Source organism: Mercenaria mercenaria, chromosome 11 (assembly GCF_021730395.1).
Source record: "Mercenaria mercenaria strain notata chromosome 11, MADL_Memer_1, whole genome shotgun sequence".
In the NCBI taxonomy this organism is placed as follows: domain Eukaryota; kingdom Metazoa; phylum Mollusca; class Bivalvia; order Venerida; family Veneridae; genus Mercenaria; species Mercenaria mercenaria.
In genome coordinates this window covers 14,114,009-14,136,125 of record NC_069371.1, presented here as the reverse complement: position 1 = coordinate 14,136,125, position 22,117 = coordinate 14,114,009, and the positions used below count along the sequence as shown (strand labels likewise).

At 36.0% G+C, this 22,117-nt stretch overlaps 1 protein-coding gene across 2 annotated transcripts; it reads right to left on the bottom strand.

Annotated features, from left to right (window-relative positions):
* Positions 1–5,196: 5,196 nt before the first annotated feature.
* Positions 5,197–20,202, bottom strand: LOC123532121 (uncharacterized). Of its 2 annotated transcripts, none has more exons than XM_053518584.1 (6): positions 20,081–20,202; positions 19,082–19,247; positions 13,993–14,158; positions 12,450–12,970; positions 10,428–10,545; positions 5,197–9,666 (listed from the first exon to the last, which is right to left on the bottom strand). In XM_053518584.1, exons 2-6 carry the CDS (start codon positions 19,220–19,222, stop codon positions 7,220–7,222), a joined length of 3,393 nt encoding a protein of 1,130 aa, XP_053374559.1. In that variant the 5' UTR covers positions 19,223–19,247; positions 20,081–20,202; the 3' UTR covers positions 5,197–7,219. The 2 variants fall into 2 exon arrangements, with proteins under 2 accessions (XP_053374559.1, XP_053374560.1); XM_053518585.1 differs by having other exon boundaries at positions 20,090–20,170.
* Between the last annotated feature and the right edge of the window lie 1,915 nt (positions 20,203–22,117).

Genomic DNA, 22,117 nt, shown 5'->3' with positions numbered 1-22,117 from the left:
TATGGGTCAATTATCTGGGATCCATACTATGTTAAGGATATCAACTCCCTGGAGAAAATTCAACGCCACGCAGCAAGGTTCATTTTAAAAGACTACCACTCCAGAGAAGATGGGTGTGTTACTGACATATTACAAAGACTCAACCTGGACCGCTTGCAGGAAAGAAGACAGCAGGCAAGACTAATTTTTATCTATAAAATCATCAGGGGTATGGTGCCGGCAATCAACAAGACCAGTTATCTAACACCAGTATAATAAAAGCCGTATACGTCCTAAAATTATAAGTGACAGCATTAGCTCAAACATCGTTGAAAAATTCTGCTTTAACCACTCAAACTGCTTCAAAGTAAATAACGCCAACTCAGATCAATATAGACATTCTTTTTTATTAAGGCAGTGCAGGACTGGAATAAACTGAAAGACAATATCGCGTGCGCAGAAACAGTAGAGAGCTTCAAAACAGCTCTCACATATCGTTACTGAACGACCCCACTCACCCCGACGCCTTATACCAGAAGTGGTCCTGCGTCGTATACCCTACAGATACAGATTCAAATCAGCAAGAATCCTTACAAATATAATGTGAGGATACAAGTTATGTGACCCACGGAAGTGCCTACGCCTTTAATATCTTGAACAATTAATTGGGTCCAATCGCTAAGGTGACCATGTCTTAGACTAGCTGACAAACGATATTGAATGTCCTTTGTTAAAACGTAAAGCTGGTGAGACCAAATATCTCATATATAGAATTTTCCTCTGGCTAATTTGCCTAAATAATTCATATACCAATGATTCGTAAATGATTTCTATTAGGACCTAAATAATGTCAGGTATCAGGCAAATCACTAAATGTTTCAAAATTATAACAATCTTCAGTGAATAATGGTAAGCTGAAACTCCTATAGGCTGGAGACTCTATACTTGACTGGTCTTTTTGTTGAAGTTCCCGAAAGATAATGTCTTTGAATCTCCAACATACGGGTCCTATCGCATAGATGCTCGGCCTCTGTCCTCTTAATAACTGAAGTTGCAACTCTATATGATTGTACTAACTCCTGGATGCTCAGCTCCTATATGCTATCACATGTAGCATTCAATTGCTATATAGGTATATCCCCAATGCCTTGGAGCTGTATTCGCCAATAACGTGGAACCGTCTGTAAGCTCGAACTCTCCTGCGATCTCAGTTTATTAACAAACTCTGGGTCTCTGTCTCAGCGTTCCGTGTTCAGCCTATACTTGTTATCGTCTATAGCATTCAACTATCGTTATGGCAAAACTCCTATGCGCTGGCCTATAGCACGAAACTTTGTTGAAATTCTGCAACTCTTCTTTCGTCTATGAACTTCAAACGTCAATTTGATAATTTATCTGTCCTGACAGTGTAGTTGCAATAACTTCCTTATTAAGGTACTTGGATAAATTATTAGTTGAATCCTCGATGCGTCTTCTTCTATCTCCGGATACAGAATGTCTGTCATCCGTCTACCTATTTATACCTTAGCAGACGTACTATCTATAGAACTTGTTTCTGATTGGTCTAAATTTATACAAAGGGTTTTACAACGAGTACTTGCTCTAACAAATATCTGGTTCCCTTTAACTATTGTATATGGCATAATGTGTGATGCTGGGATCCAGACATTGACATAATGAATCCAAATCAGCTACAAATACCCATATCCTATCATAAACAGCAATTCAACAAATAATACCATGAAAAAGGGGTCAAGCACTATCTGTGCTTATGTGTTACGTTACCAATATAAAAAAAATATTCTGACATATAATCATCATTGGCTATATACCTTGAAGTAGTAAGTTAATATTATAATTGAAACAGCATAAATATACTACAAAGAAAGTATAACTTGTAAATTGGAAGGGCAAAATAAGATAAGAACGGTCAAGAAACTAGGGGCGTAAATTTGTTTGTAGATTGTCAGTTTAAAATATAAATTCTGAACTTCATAAAGATATATCATTGTAATGGTTTCTGTGTTATTTCACAAAGAAAATGTTATTACGTGTTACCGTTATTTTAATCCAATACCACTGCAGCTGGTATGTATGTTACAAAGACTAATCAGTTGTACTAAAAACTCTCACTTTGTATACCTCTTCCTGTGTTGAGAACTTTTGTTTCCTCTACTCAATACTGCCTGCACATGTTTTACTTTTAAGTACTATGATACAAATGCTGAAGCTGAATGCAGTTTTTATCTCACCCATCACAACAACCTTTACTTGTTTTCAATTTTAAAGCACTTTCTCATCCTTTGAACCTACAAAACCATGTGATACATTTAAGTAGGAATTAGAAAAATGCTGAGCAGATAAAATGCCATTTGTCCTACCATAGGAGATTCTAAGGCCAGTCGAGTAGACATCAGTCTATTATTAATTTTCAATCTTAGTGGTAACTGGGTCCTCAGTACAACCTTTTTATCTACTCCTAAACATGCTAAAGGGCCTAAATATTATTCTAGACTACAGTTGAGAAAAACTTTCTGACAATTTTATAGAATCAATATGGAGGAGAGCTTATTATCTTATCGGGAAAAAACAATTAAACAGTTTGTTTCTCAACATTTACGTATATATTTGACACTTCCTTGTTTTAAGGAACAAGCATAAAATATATTGATTTCTTGCCTATTGTTGAGTTTTAAACAGTGGCAACTAAGATCACACTTGAACTTGTAGCACCTGTGTAGACATCCAGCTACACATTTGGAAGCCGGTTGGGTTTACGAAATAGCCACACATTGTCCTGAAAATTGTAATAACTTTGCAAATGATACAAGCGGTGTTATGTTATAGAATGGGTCTTGCAACAAATTTTGGAGTTATTATTGTATATTTCTTAAGATGCCCATATACTGACTTCTGTTAATGCTACGGAAACCTCCTGTCTTATGCAAGAAGATCTATGACCTGTGAAAATAAGAAAGAAAAAAAAGTTTTTGTCGAGTCGATTCTCACATGTATTTTATATTTTGTTATTAATGATGATTAGTGTACATGTAAGAATCAGTCCGTTATATCTTTCAATTAAGTCTGTTCGAGCTAGAGTGCAAAACTGGCTGCGTTCGATATGCTCAATGCCTCCAAAGATATTACCTTTTAAACTTTTGATTTGACAAGTTTATAGAGGTTTGAATATAGAAAAAAATAAGTACAGATAACAATATTTTCATACTCATAACAGATAAGGAGATGTGGGATAGACATGAAATTTGATGAACACATATATCTAAAATTATTTTTTCTAAATAGGATTTCATACCTTAGAGAAAAACGCGAATCTGGGATGTTTTATGTTGTTGTAACGGGAGACCTAATTCTACGTCAGTTCAACAAAAATGAAAACAGGCGTTGTCTATTCAGCGGTAAACAACGTGTTGACGAGCGGACCGATATAAGACTATTTTGTTTTATGTCGTCAAATTCAGTTTGTAGATTACCTTTGTTTTGTTATGTTTTAAATCATACCGGAGCAATTTAATGACCTAGCTTTTATGGTGGATGTATGACCCAGGGGCCGTTTTGGTGACTTTAGCTTGCACGCGCGTGCCTCAACATGCAAATTGAGTTAGCAATCTAAACCATTCCATTCCAGTGCTTGCAAAACGTATTTGGTGCAGACGCAGTCCTTGAAACTGGTCAGTTGATTGTCTGTGGCACAAGCTGAAATCACATCAAGTAAAATATTTCTTGTTTCGTTCCGTTCCGCAAAATATCATTACCTATATAGCTAATGGTACTTTGCGGAACGGAACGGAACAAAGTCGGGAATAAAACGCAGCTGCATCTAATGTAGAACTGACCCGTCTGAATATGTTGTAAACATCAACAGAAGTTAAATCGTAATGTGTCAGATGTAAACATTACTTGAAGATTACAGTAAGATCATTCTTTTTTTTTCAGAAATAGTGGTCGGATTAGTTTGAAAGCATTGTTCTTTACATTTTGATTATACTCCGTTGGGTGCCTCTCAACTTGTTCCGTTCCGTTTCGTTCCGTTCCGCAAAGTACCATTAGCCCACCAGGCTCTCAATAATTTGACCTATTCACAGTTTCTAACATTACGTTACCCACTTTTAAATGTGTCCTTTTTATACAGACAAATATTCTAACGAAGATTTATGAATATCAAATTTAAAACGTTGACAAAGACTTTTCTATAATTTGAACTAATGACCTAGATTTTGTCCCACATGACCCTGATACAAATTTATCCTACATTTATAACAAACATTCTAAGCATTCTCACGAAGATCTTTCTACGATCTAACCAAGTGGCTTTGTATTTGACCAAGATAATCCAGTGTCAAACTTAACCTTAACCTAAATTTCCAAGAGGCAAAGATCCTGGTAAAGTATTACGAACATAAAGTATAAAATGTAGTCTCAAGACAGTAAATATTATTTCTTTATGATTTGACCAAGCGACCTACTTTAAATTCTCAGGTAACCCAGTTTTGAACATGACTTACATTCACGGTGATAAACATGGTCTCAAGAGTGTTAACAAGAACTTTCTTTTATTTGACCCGGTGATCAAGTTTCTGCTAAACTGACAGAGTTTTATGTACAGATCAAGTCAAAAATGCTCTATCTACATTGTTAAGAAGCTAAAGTGACTGGGTGTTTTGTTTTGTCTGACGTTTGACCCTCAAGACCTTAGTGATACTCTCCTTGATAGCTTTAAACCTACCATGCCATTGATAAGATGACATTGTCCCACAACGCATTTGTCACTTTGAGGTTTAATTCAAAACTCAATATGTAATCGTATATCTTTGTTTAACACTAATTTTCATGTGTTCAACAACACAATATGCCTGTCAAATCTTTCAATAATGTCTCATTCATATTTTGACATTATTCATATAAATATTCATCTAAGGGGCTCTGTGGCCGAGTGGTTAAAAAAGTCGCTGACTTCAAATCTCTCGTCTCTATACGATGTGGGCTCCGAGCCTCACTCGTGGTGTTGAATTCTCCATGTGAGGATGTTCTTCCTGCTGGCTTACAGAACGTCGTTGGTTCTACTCAGGTACCCGCTCGTGATATTATACAGAGAGGCACTTTGGGTCTTCCTCTACCATCAGAGCTGGAAATTCGCCTTATGAGCTATAATTGTGTCGCTGCGTTGTTCAAACCAACAAAAACATAAACAAATAAATCTTCATCTGATTACAATTTATTTTTATTTGACATGAAAATATATTTCTACAGATCAAGAAAATCTTCATTATCTACAGCATAGATTTAAGTAATGTGTAGAAATTAGATAATTATTTTCGGATATTTATTGAACATCCCTTTACAAGTAATTTCGTATTCAACTAATCTAAAATTGATTTTAACAGGAGTTGAAACTAACTATAAAATACAAAGAGTTGAAATGTGTAAGATCTTGCAAATAATATTAAAAAACACAGTCTAAACGTGAACAGATATTCCATTTACATACATTTTTTCTACTCTGTTTAATTGTATCAATTATATTTTATTGTCTATGTAGATCTGTTATTATATATAAAACACAAATGAAATATTCTTTTTTATCACATGTAAGCATTTCCTGCTGAAACATCAGAATTTCTACTTCCATTACCTACTATAGAACAAGTCAATTCAACAAACGTTTTCTATTCTTAAGGATGTACGAACGTTTCTTTCAGGATGTCCGCCATTTTGAAAACTGTTTCTTTAAATATTTATTCCTAACAAAATCTATGCTGAAAATAAATGCTAAATCAACAAAACATGGATAATATTACTCCATTTATCCAAACATTCTACTTGTTTCGAACAAACAATTCACACTTACTTTTTATCGGTATTTGCCTTTATCTGATGCAAGAGAATCTAATTTTAAAACAAAATGTCAAAAATATCAAACTACAACATTTTTGTCTAAATATATCTATTAGATGCACGATGACCCCCAACCTTTTTCTCCTCATTTTAAAGCATTTTGTGTGTCATTACAGCAGCATAATATTTTTCTAAAATCTTAACATCAAATATTTTTACAGATCTGAACTGAAATAAAATGTGGACAGTTAAGATAATTATGTCAACAAGTAAACATAAAAGTGTTCTGTCTGTAACATTTTTGCTTATCATGGCACATTGTACTGATATCAAGATGCATCCATAGTAACCTTTAACACCTGAAATTTCTATAACATGAAGTTGGATATTATGCGTTTTATAATGTAACCCCGTTTATTTCAGAAATACCTGAACAGTGGAATGAGGAAATTCTCTCCTAAGAAAAACCCGAGTGCGATGAACTTTGCATTTTTTCTCTTACATGTCTTAGAAGCTCAAAGTTTATGAAAACATTCTTAGTATCCTTCATCCTTAAAACGACTTCAGTAAAAGTGTAATATCAAATTTATGTAACGGCTTTATTTCTCTCCCATGCGTCAAACATGTGATAAAGATAAATAATTGATTACATCGTCTGTACATGACATTAGTTCTCTAAGCATTTGCAAAGGGTTTTTCCTACTTCAAGTGTACGACCACTGAAGTGATAACATATGTAAATTACAAAGGAAAGTAAATTTTGGACAAAAAAAACTCTTTCTTTTAAAGTAAACTTAAACGGCATGATAAATTAGTTAACCGCTCTACATACCTGAAGTATTTATACTTAAAAAAATAGACATGTCCATATTCTAAGGACAAAAAGTACTCCGTATCGACTATCTGACGAACGGACTGTCTAAATGTTTTATGCCTGCCGTGTCTTTGACATCGAAATGTATAATCATTTTAAACACAGAACATTTAACAAACAAAATACATTACATAAAATCAAAATATGTGAGTAAACATTTTAGAATATGATTTAAGAACATAATTCTATGAAACAAATCAAAAGCTCTTAATATGTGAAAATATTCTTGAACCTATTGGTTTTCGTTCTACAAAAGAAACCTATTTCGTCGAGGAGACGAGGAATACGCCGATGTAACATTTGGCAATCTTTGTTTATAAAGACGTATAATTTTCATGTATTGCTGCAGAACTCTTTATCAGACACAGAGTTCAATGTTTCTCAAAAAGTATGGCTAAAATATCTCATGTAACCCCAGGGCGAAACCGACTACGTTATCGTTATATTTGGGAACATCGTCAGTACTTTCGTCATACATTCGTTCGTCCAGGCTGATCAAATACTTGACAGTCTTTACATAGTGATCAAATATTTATCATAATCTTTTTTAACGATGAAACTATTTTCATCAAAGGAACTTGGTATCTTTACAATATCAGGAATAACACGTTGCGTATCTTCAGAGATTGGTACGCCGTCGTATGTGTGTGTGCTATGGATCTGGTATAAGTCATTCACGATACTGTCCATCATTTGTCTTGAGATGTTGTTGCAAGACAAGTCAATGCGCTCAACAGATGGTAAAGAAATGCAACTGCCCATTATCTGCTTCGCTCCCTCATCTCCTATTTCATTTCTGTCCAACAGAACTTCTTTGAGATACATCTGTTTTGACAACGCCTTCGCTATATCTATCGCTCCCATGTTCCCAATATGATTTTGGCGCAGATTGAAATGTTGAAGATTGGAGCAGTTTGACTGTATGATGCATTCCGATATATCTCTTGCAAAATCATCTGAAAGATTATTTTCTTGCAGACACAGGTATGTCATGTCTGCAAAACATTTGTAGTTCTGCCAACCCTGAAAAAGGCGTTTTTCACCTAAACAGGTATTCCACAGAGACAAATGACTCATTGGTGTTGGATCTTGAAGAAATTTCAAGAACGGTTCCTTTGAAGCAGTCGGAAACAGGTCTGCAGCCACGGCGATGGTTCTCCTATCTGAAACTGCAAATAATGCATTTTCACTGAAATCCAAATGTTCCAGATATGGCGGTCGATGAAACGTCTTAAAAAAGTCACGAGATCCCTTTGGAGTTATGTCATTCTTTCGCATAGAAAGCTTCCTCAAAGACCTGCTAACAAGTGCACTGGCAATCATCGTACTCCCCTTGTCTCCGATTCCACATTCGCTGATGTTCAACACCTCTAGAAGGATCATTGATTCCAGCCAACTTGCAAGTATTAGGCTACCTTCTTTTCCAATGTAGTTTTTATGGATACGAAGACCGGATATCCGTCTATTTTTGCTCAGAGCTTTTGTCAGTGCCAGAAGTCCTCGAGAAGTTATTCTGTTGTTTGCTATGTTCAATTCTCTCAATTTCTGCATATGATGTAAATCAACAGCCAAAAGTTTCATTCCGTCATCACCCAGGTGGCAACTCTGAATTTCAAGTCTTTCTAGTGATGTTATATACATCAATCCTATCGGCTGAGAGCTTCCTTGGAAGATATCATTGTCTGAAATATTGACATGTCTGATATTTCTGAAGTGTCCAGATTGTAACACATTTCTGAGAAGGTTGCTCTTCAGTTGACAGTGTCTCAAACTCATGCTTGATAAGGATGGAGTAACATTGAGATACATGCCGATACTGTTCAGGGTTTTACCATTTACGAATGAATTGCTCACTGAAATACTTCTGACAAAATCTGACTGTCTCCAAACTGATCCCATACCAAGAAAAGATTCTTGTCCAGACTGTTTCCTTGTTAAGGCATTAAGCCAGTGCAATCCTGTTTCTACAGAGAAAGACTCCTCGTCCGTAACTTCCGAAATATCAAAACATATGTTTTTGGTTTGTAGATTTGCCTTTAAACGCCTCTTTATTGTTTCCCCGGCATCTGAAATTTCCTTTGTGAGCTCAACTGTACCAGGCCGGCAAGAAAAAAGATCTGTGTTATAAAAGCTGCTTTCTGAACCAATAGTTAGCGTATGTGTTCCATGAATACCTATTTTCCTCAGTTCATCTGTTTTAAAAGAACAAGTGGCAACTTCTCCCATATCTTGGTCGCTGAAATAACTTCGAACCTTCCCTTCAAAAAGTCCTATCAACGTCTGCATGTACTCGAAGGAGCCAGCGATGACCTTTATACTTCCTTTGCAGTTACTGCACAAAACTACCTTTGCCACAAATGCATCTTTAATTAATTCACTGAGACAAATCAGATGGTTTTTACTTCGACACATAACCCTCTTTGCCATCAGTTCTTTGCAAGCTGTTAATAATGTTCCACTGTCAACAATCACTTCACTTGGGATCTTAATCATATCAAGCCAACAGCCGCTGTCAACTGATACAGTAGGAAATGTCGTCTTCACCTCTTCTATTTTGAAGTTTTCGGACAATGCTTCATGTGGAATCGCTAAAGTGCCATCATGTCCAATCGCATGGATGAGGTAAACAGCTAGCGTCAACAGATGCTGCTTTGTATCAGGATCGAGGTCTGTTAGGTAAGTTACCAATTCTTCATTCAACCACTCAGTAAAGTGCCAAGCAACAGACATTGATGAAGTAGTAGATTCTCCGTCCTCTTCATTTTTAAACTTTTGCCTCAATGAATCTGACTCAAAAAATCGTGCTACTCTATCCGAAACAAACGGGTCCTCCAGCATGCATTTCAATTCGTCAGGTAGGCGTTCGGTGGCATAGAATGTAATTTCTCTTAACTTTCTTTCCTTACCTCTGCTTTTATCTTGTAGTAAATAGCTGTCAGCAAAATTCGTTGGACGGAAACCTAAAAAATGATGAAACGTATTTACAAATTAGTTCGGAAATAATCATTTATAATTGATATCAATATCATGAAATACTTAGTGCGACTACAAAGTGTTAATTTGTTCGCGTAAAGCCTATGCTGATGCATTAAACAGTATTATAGAGCTTCTTTATTTAGCCCGCCCTTTTATCCCAAGAGCTACTTTATTTAGACCGCACTTTTAGGGACAGCGCATACGTACGGATCGCGTGTTTATGAGTTCGATCCCTGGGCGGGGCGTATGTTCTCCGTCACGATTCGATAAAAGACATTTGTGTCTGAAATCATTCGTCCTCCACCTCTGATACATGTAGGCAGTTACCTGCGAAATAACATGCTTGAACTGTTTATTTATTTGGGTTTTACGGCGCAAATGGAATGGAAATGGTACAGAATCAACGAACACTGGTAATGCTTAACCGGCGCATAATACAGGAACATTGGTTAAGCCGAGTATCCGCCGTTACATAACTGAAATACAGTTCAATAAACGGCGTTAAACGTAAAATAAACAAGCAAACAAAAACATTATTTAGGTTCATGCCTGTACACAGCCTATCTGAAGACCGGGAGTTCTTAGACGCAAAAGCAAACGTAAAAGGTCAAAGTCAACAGGTGTTATATCACGCCAAAACAAATTAGCCTTTGAAATCCTATTACATAAATCAAGCTGTGTGCTTTCTAAAAATACTTCAACTTTTAACATATCATATATTTTATGCAATTAACATGATAATTACCAAAGTTTGACTTTATTAGTGCAGATCTGCATCGCTCTATATCTGTGTCAAAAACTTCAAGTTGTGACTGAATATTGTCAACTGGATGACCGGCCTTTACAGCGACCGCCTTCAGCTCCTGTCAAAAAATATTGACTACATTAAACAGTTTCAACAAATGAATTTAGACAAAATGAATTGCTTAAATATTCACATAGAAATTATAATCTTAAACTACAAGGTTTTAGATATTACTACACGTTTAAACAAGAGGGTCATGGAGGCCCTCTATCGCTTACCTGACCTATTGACCTAAAGATCATCAAGATTAACATTCTGATCAAGTTTTATTAAGATATGGTCATAAATGTGGCCTCAAGTGTGTTAACAAGCTTTATATTTGATTTGACCTGGTGACCTAGCTTTTGAGCCCGCCTGACCCAGATTTAAACTTGACCTAAAGATCATCAAGATTAATATACTGCCTAGGTTTCATTAAGGTATGGCCATGCATGTGGCCTCTACCTCTAGAGTGTTAAGTAGATTTTTCTTTTATTTTACCCAATGACCTAGTTTTTTACCCCACCTGACCCAGATTAGAATTTGACCTAAAGATCATCAAGATTAACATTCTGACTAAGTTTCATTAAGATATGGTCATACATGTGGCCTCTAGAGTGTTAACATGCTTTTCCTTTGATTTGATCTGGTGACCTAGTTTTTGACTCCAAATAACCCAATATCGAATTTGTCCAAGTTTGTATTGAGAGTAACATTCTGACCAAGTTTCATTAAGATTGGGCTATAATTGTAACCTCTAGAGTGTTAACAAGCTTTTCCTTTGATTTGACCTAGTGACCTAGCTTTTGACCCCAGATGACCCAATATCTAACTCGTCCAAGATTTTATTGAGGGTAACATTCGTACATCAAGATTGGGCCAAAATTGTGACTTCTAGAGTGTTAACAGTCAAATTGTTGACGACGGACGACGGACACAGGGCGATCACAAAAGCTCACCTTGAGCACTTCGTGCTCAGATGAGTTAAAATGGAGTATACCTTTGCTTCCGAATAAACTACTTACGTTTGATAATCTTATGTCAATTAACAATGGTTAAACTGAAATTTACATTCGCATGTTGATCAGACAGTGGTCAACACGTACTCATTAAATCAATAGCTCTGTAGAACGCACTCTGCACTGACCTCATGACGATTGTGTCTGACTCACGTTTATAAAGTAACCTAAACTAGAATGTGTCTGTAGGACCCAGGGTGTGCCCTCACTGGTATATTTGTCACAAATAAGTGACAATAATTCAAATATTTGCAATATAAAGGGGTATAGTCTCAACAAACATTTTATATAAAGGAATTATTCTAGGTCATGTATACTTTTTGAGCTATGAACATCACAAACAATGAACATCACAAACAAAAATCCACAATTGTGGTTATTTCAAGGGCCATAACTCTAATTATGCCAAGTGTCTAAGGTCACATCATGGTAAAGATTTATGCAAGGTTTCATGAATTTACAAGAAATATGTTTTGAGCTAGGCACGTCATTACGTGAAAATGTGCAGTTTTGACTATTTCAGGGGCCATAACCTTGGATATATGGTGGTGGAGCCAGATAAAAAAAAATTGAGCAAGTACACAAGTTCATATCATGATAAAGCCATATGTAAGTTTTTATCAATTTATACGAAATACTTGTTTGAGCTTGGCGCGTCACAGTGTGAAAATGTGCATCTTTTACTATTTCAGGGGCCATAACTCTGGAAACTGGGGCAAGGCAGACGACAAATAGGAGGTGCGCAAATTCATGTCATGATAAACATCATGCAAGATTTCATCACTTTATTTCAAATACTCTGGAGCTTAACGCAATCACAAACTTTTTTTCGGACAAACGGATGCAGGAACGGACGGACGCATGGACAAGACCAAATCTATATGCCCGCTCCACAGAGCAGAGGTGCAAAAAAAAACAAACAGATTCTCCGAAAATCTCAACGAATTAATAACCAACGTTATACCTTCAACATGTCCTGATTAAGCATCTCTTTGTCAAGCATTTTTTTCAGGCCCCCGTATCTCCACAGCTGTTCGAAGGTTTGCAGCGCATCGAAAGAGCCTACGTAGATACTGAAGATGACGCTACCGCGGTCGATCTTATCAAGCTGTACATTTATTTTCTCCATATAATGTATTGCAACAGGCACGTCTTCGGGAAGTTGTACAAACGAGTATACTTTTTCCATAAATTTAAGGCGAATTTCTTCTCTTTTCATACGTAATGCTTCTTTCACGTCATCAATACCAAGATTCACGGTGGTTTCGGGGGTTGTTATTTCCATAGGAGATTGTTCATGGTCAGTTTGTACGGGAGCAGATTTAGTTGTCTCATCGTTTCCTGAATTACCACCGACCAATTTGTTAAACAGCGAATCTGGATCTTTGCCATCAACTAAGTCTGTGTCTGAGCAGTTGCCATTGAAACAAGCTTTCCCGTATTCATCAGTGAACATGCATATATCCCAACGGCCAGATATGGTAACTGCAATAATACAGAAACATCTTACATGTAAGAACTTCAAACTACAAGTTGCTCACCTCCAGTGGACCCTGATCATCTGACAAACTAAGTCTGATGAAGCTGATTTAAGTTATATTTGTTTAAAGCCTTTGTAGCCCCCTATTTTGAGAGGTTGTTATAAAGAGTCTGCAGATCAAATTTGATGAAGATCCATCATGCGGTTCGTGAGAAGTCGTTTAAAGACTTTTTCTTCTATTTTTTTCTATTTTTAGCTCTGATGGCTCCTAAAAGGCCCACTGTGAACCATTTGTAAAAACTTGATAGAGGTCTATGCCAGGATGATACTGAACAAGTTTGGTTTGGATCTGACAAGTACGTTCAGAGCAGAAGATTTTAAAGTAAAAATGTTGATGCAGGGCGACGGGCGAATGACGCCGACCATCTACCTATATCAATAACTCACCTGAACAAAATTCAGATGAATTACAAAGATACATTAATTTGTGTAAAACATTTTTCTAAAACAGTAATTTCCTTGTTTTGACATATACAGTTGAAAACAAAAACTTTAGTCAGTAAAATATATTTGAAACACTGGAAGCCACACATGTTCATGGCTATAGAAGTAATATTTTGAAGACGCAGACTGGTCTTAAATCTCGTTCTGTATCAGATTCTGTGAATAAATCAAGTATTATACCAGTTTTCAGTCTGGCGATATCCGTCATCCTAAATCCTTCAAAAAGGAAACGTGTTATGATCATTTGTTGTTTGCTGTTTTTTTTGTGTGTAATCTCTCATTGTTTATAGTTTCAGTTGCTTGACTACACAAAAAGTGTTTTATTGATAAAAAGCCGATTTACATAAGGGATAGTGTACATTCAAAAATCTGATGCAGTATTTCTACAGGCTTCGACCAGTTACATAATCAAATCTATTCAAACATTACAATTTTGTTTTGTAGAACAGTTGTATTTGCATGAAAGTTAGTTTTAACTAATAGCTTGGTATATATGAAGAATATTTCAAGGAAAGGAACTTACGTTCAAAGTTCTCCAGCTTATCAGCAAGGAAGCCAAGCCCAATGCCCGGTTCTCTTAAAGCTCTATTCAAATCTTCTATCCACTCCGGTCTTCTAATAAGATGATCAAACAGGACGCTGGCAGCATGCGTTGCACCATATTGTGTCTGCTGAGCTTTCACCATTTCCTATAAATATGAATCGATAGATTAGGAACAAGCATATTGAATAGTATTCGTGAATAGTATTCGTTTATCGGGCGTTTCAGTAAAGTACAGCCCTGTGTCTTGCTTTGAACAGTTACGAACTATTCAAACATGACTCGCATTAATTGCTATATAAAGATATAGCAAAAAGCCTATATAAATCTTCCATAAAATATGACTGGCTCATACATTTTGCCCCCTTTGATTGTAAAATAAGAGATTCTACTTCCTTCAGTTCCATTGCGTACGAATTATTTCACGGACAAATGGTTGAAAACACAATTATGAATTACGTTAAAAAGTCACTGACTTATGTGTAGGGCGTAAACACGTTTCGATCTCGACGAGCAAATTCAATTAGCTCAATTATGATTCAGCGGTGACGTCATAAATGTACGACATAAAGTTTGACGTTGTGATGATTTGACGTCATACATACTGGGTCAATTAACCTAATTTGATGATTTTTTAAAAATATAACTCGCTCCGATTGGTCAAAAATGTAGGTTGCACACTATTTTCAGATACTGTCCATTAAGAGAATTCTTCGATAAAAAGAAACCTCGGTCGGTCACTCCGCTACGTTCCGTTTCCCTCCCTATCGGTTTCTTTTTCACGAAGAATTCACTTGATAACTCTATCTATAACATAAATATTTTGCGAGCTCATAGATTACTAGTTATACTTCTCAAAAATCTGAGGAAAAAGAAACAAATATCTATGCGTTCCGTTGGCTATGCAACACTTTTTAATCATGGGGGTATATTGTAACAGTATATGACCCGAATTATGCCCATATTTTATTGAATGATAAAGTATAAGAACAGTTTTAGTATTTCTTAAAGAAAGTTCCGCTTATCTCACAAGCAATTGTTTATCACATTATATTCATACCCTTAGAGTTTGCAAAAAGGTAATATAAATATACTTTCCAATGCCATTTGAAAGGCAGTTTCAAAATAATAAATTCTTACAGTAACTATTAACTAAAGCTATCTGTTAAAACTCTATGCCCTCAATGTTAGCCTGTCGAAGGCAATATGTATATAATTTTGTAATCTGTGACCTTGACATCTGACCAAATGACAACAAGTGCCTTTTATTGACTACAGAGAAGCATCTTACCGAGGAGTTCGATTCAGAAGTCCCTTTGACCTTGACCTTTGATCAAAGATCAATAGGACATCTACTGAGCACAGACAATCATCCGAAGTTTAAAGTTTCAAGGTCACCGTCAGTATGACCTTGCTCATAGACCTACTGATCCCAAAATCAAAGAAAAAGGTAATACTGACCATGGGCAATCATCCTATGAAGCGTTCCCAAAGAAATCATCATAAAAAGTCTGACGGCTGAAGGTCAAAATATTTTCAATTATAGAGTAGAACCCATTTACAGTATAAAGGTCACTGTGACCTTGATCTTTGACCTACTGACCATAAAAACAATACGGACCACATACTGACTACAGCCAATCATCCTCTGAAGATTTACGATTGTGAGACAAAGTTATCTCTAGTCACTGAGAGGACACCAAAGGCTCTACTGACAGACGGAAGGACAATTACCCCTTCTTCTACGAAGGATGACGTCATAACTATAGATAGAGATAATTAGCGCGTATGTGTAAAAAACCCATAGTGTCTGTTTAAATTAAATCAATTTACTAGCTATCTATTCAAAACTTGAGAGTTTAATTTTAAAAGTAAATTTATTCATGTAAATATATTAGAATAAGGTCAGATACTGTTATTGAAAGCCGGCTTTGGATTGGTTGAAAAAAAGTGTAGACTGAATGAGACGTAAGCTAATTGGATAAAAAATGTGTTAAAATCAAGCAATGAAATGTTTTCTGTGAAATTTGGAATATTTTACAAGTGTCTGGCTGAATGCTTGACTTCATTATAGTAAGTGTCAGTGGGCATTTTGCCTCTAAATGACACTCAACAAAGGGTGTAGGTTTGTCTGAAGAACAATTGTAAGAAAATGGATTGGATACGCCCATAATTATAGATAAAAAATTGCCATTTTTTGTGTCTGAAATGCTGTCTTAATGAAAGAATCACATTTAAATGGTCATCTCTCGATTTTTGGGCATGTGACAGGGTCATTTCTTATAATGGAAGTCTATGGAGAAAATAATTGCAGTGCCTGTCCATAATCTAAAATCTGACACCAAAATCCTATTCTGGGATTTTTTTACCTATGGGGAAAACTGACGAAAATTCTATGCATGTACTTTCGACTTCACGATCTACTTTCGATTTCCCGATGAAATCGGAAATAAAATCTATACTGCTTGCAATGCCACGGAAGGCACTTTAACATCACACTGTCATGATTATAAGTCATATAGGGACTTTCTAGCTTTTCATGCTTGGACCAGGTTGAGGATGGTCTCATGCAGGTGCCACTCCAGCATTATATCAGGCACCGGCAATGGGTAAAACCACCGGCTTTCCGTAAGTTAGCTGGACCGCTTCCCTACATGAAAGAATTCTACTCGCTAAGCGCAGTTTCTAACCGACAGCAGTGAGAGATTCTAAGTTAGCGGCCTCAACCATTCGTCCATGAAATTACTACCTTAAAAAGCTTCCCCGTATTTTGACTATAGCGTTGTTTTAGTTTTGATACCTTTGTGAAAACAGACAATGTACAGTATTTGTATAATACAATTTCGCGTAAGTCGGTGCTAAGCGGCGAGATGATTCCTGCACAATTTATTACCTCTCGTCAACGAACTAAATCAAACACTATCTGCTTTTATTTTGCTTGGCTGCATTCTGTGCCTCTAAAAGGTCTTTTTTATAACTGTCTCGATAGCCAAATGGTAGAACGTCCACTTCGGGGGAGGGAGGTCGTGGATTCGCTCACTAACCGCGTCATACGACAGACGTTAAAATGACCTACTATCAGCCTCATCACTTATAGTCCAAAAAATCGGACGTTTCGTGACAGCGTGATAACTTTTGACTGTCGCTGTCTCCGTCAGAGGGATGACAACTATAAAATATCAGATCATAAAATAGGTCATCCCGATAAGCCAAATGAGTAAGGCTACATCGCTTGGCGCTATACATCAAAAAATATTTAGGACTAGTCAGTCCGGTATCCAACTAGGCTGATATAAAATATTAAAACATGAATATATCCTTGATACTTTCTCAGAGAAATGATCTTAAGACTATCATAATTACACTATTGGAACACTGGATGTATTTTTGCTCCTCTAAGAAACTTTCACATGTCTAATAGCTAATCTATGAACATGTGAACGTGAGAAGTTGCACGTGCAACTATAATCAAATCTGCGTACAACTACCAATCATATCAATAATACAAGTACATAAACAGTAAAAAAGTAATTTTCTTTGAATGAAATTTCTTGTTTTGGAAAAAAAACGGTCATTTCGTACATAGTTTTCAACTCAATCGGAATTCCAACTTATTCGTTGTGATGAGAATTCATAGACTGACGCAATCATAAAATCCAGGTAAATTACTCCCCTACGAATTAGGGGAGTATTATAGTTACATTTTAAAAAGTAAAGTTGTGTCTGGTTGGACTTATAGGCAGTTGTTGCTCAATTTTATCCATGGGTATGTACGTAGTAGTGTGATATTTGTACAAAGTTCACTACTGTAAAAATAATCTTTTTATCAATTATTACTATTATTAACTTTTCTTACATATAGTGTTTCTATGACACGATATTGTTAAAACATAGACTTAATAGGTTGGAGTCATTTTCAGAATAGGGATGTTTGCCTTATTCGAACATGAATGGATAACAAGGGGCTTTATTACTTGACAAGACAAAACAGTTGCTTTAATATAGACCACACTGGGTGTCTGTGATCAACAATAGTTTGTTTTCTTATGAAATCCACCATTAAACTGGTAGATTTTGTAGTTATTGTAAATTTAAGTTATGTCTACAATTTTTTTCATACAAGTGCATACATAGTCCTCATTTTACTTAGTATGCTTAATAATTGTTAATGGATTGTGACTGACTGAATTAAATAACTTAGTCATATGTTCATTGAAATATGAATTTGACTTCCACTTAACATATCAGTACACTCTGAGGTAACTTTCCCTCACCAGTAGCAATCACACACACACACACACACACACACACACACACAAACCACACAGACAAATGCAGACACACATACACATACACATGTCTGTACTTTTCTAAGTAATTTGGTTACACACATACACACTGGTCAGTATGTTTTAAGGCAACTGGTAACACATACACACAGACACCTGCACACAGACACACACTGACTGAATTAAATAAATTAGTCATATGTTCATTGAAATATGGATTTGACTTCCTTTTAACATATCAGTACACTCTGAGGTAACTTTCCCCCACCAGTTTCAATTACACACACACACACAAACCACACAGACAAATGCAGACACACATACATACATACATATACACATATCTGTATGTTTCTAAGTAATCTGGTTACACACATACGCACACCAGTATGTTTTAAGTCAACTGGTAACACATACACACAGACACACACTGAAGCACTCACAACACACAAGCACACACTTGCTTATACATATAAATCTGTACTTGTTTAGTAATCTGGTTACTTTTAATGTATGTATCGTTATTTCTACTATTTTATACGGGTATGTCTCTTATAATTCTAAAATTGAATGGCCATTTACATGTGTTTTTAATGCTGTGATGTTTATTTATTTGTATATATTTGATGTTTGTAAATGGAAGAGACTGAAATAAATAAATAAATAATACGAATAGACCTTTTAATGATTTCACAGTTAGACCTATAAATATAAGAGACTTAAAAACAGTTACACTCAGAGATTCGAAGTAATTAAACTGATAAAAGATCTGAAATCCTCACCTCATCAATTGTTTCCAAACATTGCAGGTAGTCTACAAGAAGTGTTGGGTCGTTCACATTCTCTATGAATTCTGGTCTGAAAGCCTTCGTCACTCGCTCAATAAAGTCGTCGGACAGCGTTTTCGACTCATGGCCTGGCATCTTGATCTGTACAGCTACTGTTTACCTGAAAGTTCGAAATATTTTCTAGGTTATGGAAAACCCAATAATTAGCCGAAAACAAATCAGAATGACGATTTGAATGAGTTACTTAACAGTAAAGATTTCACCGTTCCTTGATTGAAATAAATACATATACAGTAATTCTATTTGATACAGGAGTAGCCTTCCACATTCGGCTTATCGTCGAAGTCATAACAACGTCTCTAAAGCACGCTCATACAAATAAAATGTTTTCGGACGAGCCTTGGTTACGGATTTGTCACTTTTCTAGGCCCAAAAAGATGCATTTTTATCAAAAAATAAGTTAAAATGTTGAAAAAGTTTATTCTGTGAAATTCCACAGACGATAGGGGTGTATAACACCTACACCCCAAACTACTACGCACCGGTGTTATTTGGCTGTGTAACACTTTTTTCCATCAGGTGAAACTTGTCTAAGCCAGTTATCTCTCTGTGTGGGAACATACAATACATGTACATAGTAGTCGGGGCTGATTGTGTTGGGGCAGGAGTGTTCCACACCCCAGGGGTCTCTGTGAAATACCAGCCTACTTTCGTTTTCGATAACGGTAAATAACACAAATATCTTCCTGAAACCTATGAAACTTTGCTCACAAACCCGTTACCAAGGCTCATCCTAAAACATTTCTTAAGTTTGTGTGACTGAAACCCCAGTGATCAGCTGGACTAGATACTGGACGCTATTTTCAACCACTTTCGTTTTCATTACTCGTCGTTTGCAGCGACAGGTTAAACATGTATATCTAAATCATTCTACGATTGATGTATTTAAACATTTTAAGTTAGACAATGTTATAAACGTTTAAATACTCTTACCTGTCATACCTTTCGCTTTTTGTCAGAAATCAATGTAACAACTCATAAAATGGGATTTTGCAGTTTAATATAGTACACGTAATCGATTCGGTTATTTCCTGTTTTGCTAAGGGAGAGAAATAAAATAACTTATTGTAATACTCCAATATCAGGGGCGGCTCTAGGATTTCGGGTTAGAGAGGTTGTGAACTTCTGGTAATTTTAAAGTTTATTTTTACGTGATATATGAAAAGAAGTTTCACATTACTTTTTTGCTCCGTTCACTCCCTGTGGTATGACTAGTACAGTACTAACTGTTCAAAGAGATACGAGCGAAACGAGCTGCCAAAACTTTCATTTAGGGGACTTTATTTGCTTAATTAAGTACATAAATAGATAAAAATGATTTATACCTAAAAGAAATATAGGCAACCAGGGGCGTAGCAAGCCAAAAATAAACGTACAGGCACAAATTAGAGATGTTTTGGGGAAATGACGCAATTTGATCCATGTATGGAGTTAAGATCCCCAAACCCCTTTGAACCTTATAATACACAACAGTGTGGCTTATCTGGTGTATTAATTTCTAAAACATTCCCCTATGTTTTATAATATAAACTGGTTTAAGGAAAACAAACGTTTTGACTAACTAGACCTAATAATGCAACGTTCAGTCTGATAGGTACAGAAAGGGAGAAGAGGTAATTTAAAAGTGTATTGTGTTTATCAAATAAAAAGATCTGTTCTGTTCTGTTCCTTTTGCTAAGAGACATTAGAGGGTGTGTGTGTGTGTGTAGGGTGGGGTGGGGTGGGGGTGTGGGGGGGGGGGTTCTGTCCTGTCGACCTTCAAATGATTAAAATGGCACTGATACCATGCATTCTGTGAATACTTTAAAGAAGCGTTTTTGGTTATTTGGTGACGACATATATCAACAGTTTCAATAAGATAAATATCGGTCAAATCACGGTGGGTAGTCTTCATGGTGGCCATTCGTCCAACCGCAGTAATCAGTTGACCGCATCGTATTTGCTGGACTACCTCCTTTCCGGAGAGCACCTCTCAAATCGTAGCCTAAATCGTGGACAAATTCGTTCACATCAGCTGAATTTGTGTGGATGTAAGCTTAGGTCATGCCAAACTGACGAATAGATAATTCTTCCTCAACTGCTTCATGTAGGATGACTTGTATGCAGTTTCAATATTTGTACAATCTTCGTTAAATTATTGTTGAAATATGTCGACTATTCTGTTGCTAGTGCACAACTTCAGTCAATGTAAACTTTAACAAAACTTCCTCTTCTGAATGTATTTAAACTACGATTAAAATTACAACTTTAGAATTTGCATTTGCACAAAGTCATTGCCTATAACACTGCTCATACTGATGACATCTCAGGTTGAATATTCAGATGCACTTATTCTTTTTACCAAATATTTTCGTAAATTTTTGTGTTACTTTAGGATATATTTTCTAGAATGTTTCAACAGAATTGCAGTTATATCAGCAGACTGATAAAAGAAAGATTGTGCCACAGGCCGATTCTTTCCCTGATATATACCAGCATGTTCTCTGGCCTTAACACCCTAGTACCTATTCTGGTGGGTGGTAAAACACGCACTTACTCCCTCAACTTAGCTATTCTAAAACAATTTATTTAATTGAAGAACTAAAATTTGTAACAATTATTTTAGTGAGCTCCATTAGTCACAATTGGTTTTAATGAAAAAGCTTGATTAATGACAACTGATTTTATGGGCTGGGATGCACAGACCCTTGCTGACAATAACATTTGTACATTGAAGTAGCAAAAGCACTATGGTCAGACCTAACCTGTGCCACAGACTGATTCTTTCCCTGAAATGAACCAGCATGTTCATGTTCTCTGGCGGAAATGATTTAGTATTAATTGCGGTTGTAAAAGGAGGAAAATATAACATAATGTACTTTTAAGTAAAAAATGAATTATATGTTCTTCAAAATATTGATAAATTTAAATGCAAAATGTTTCGAAAAAGTCATTATTTTACATATATCAATTTATAATGTTCTTAACTTT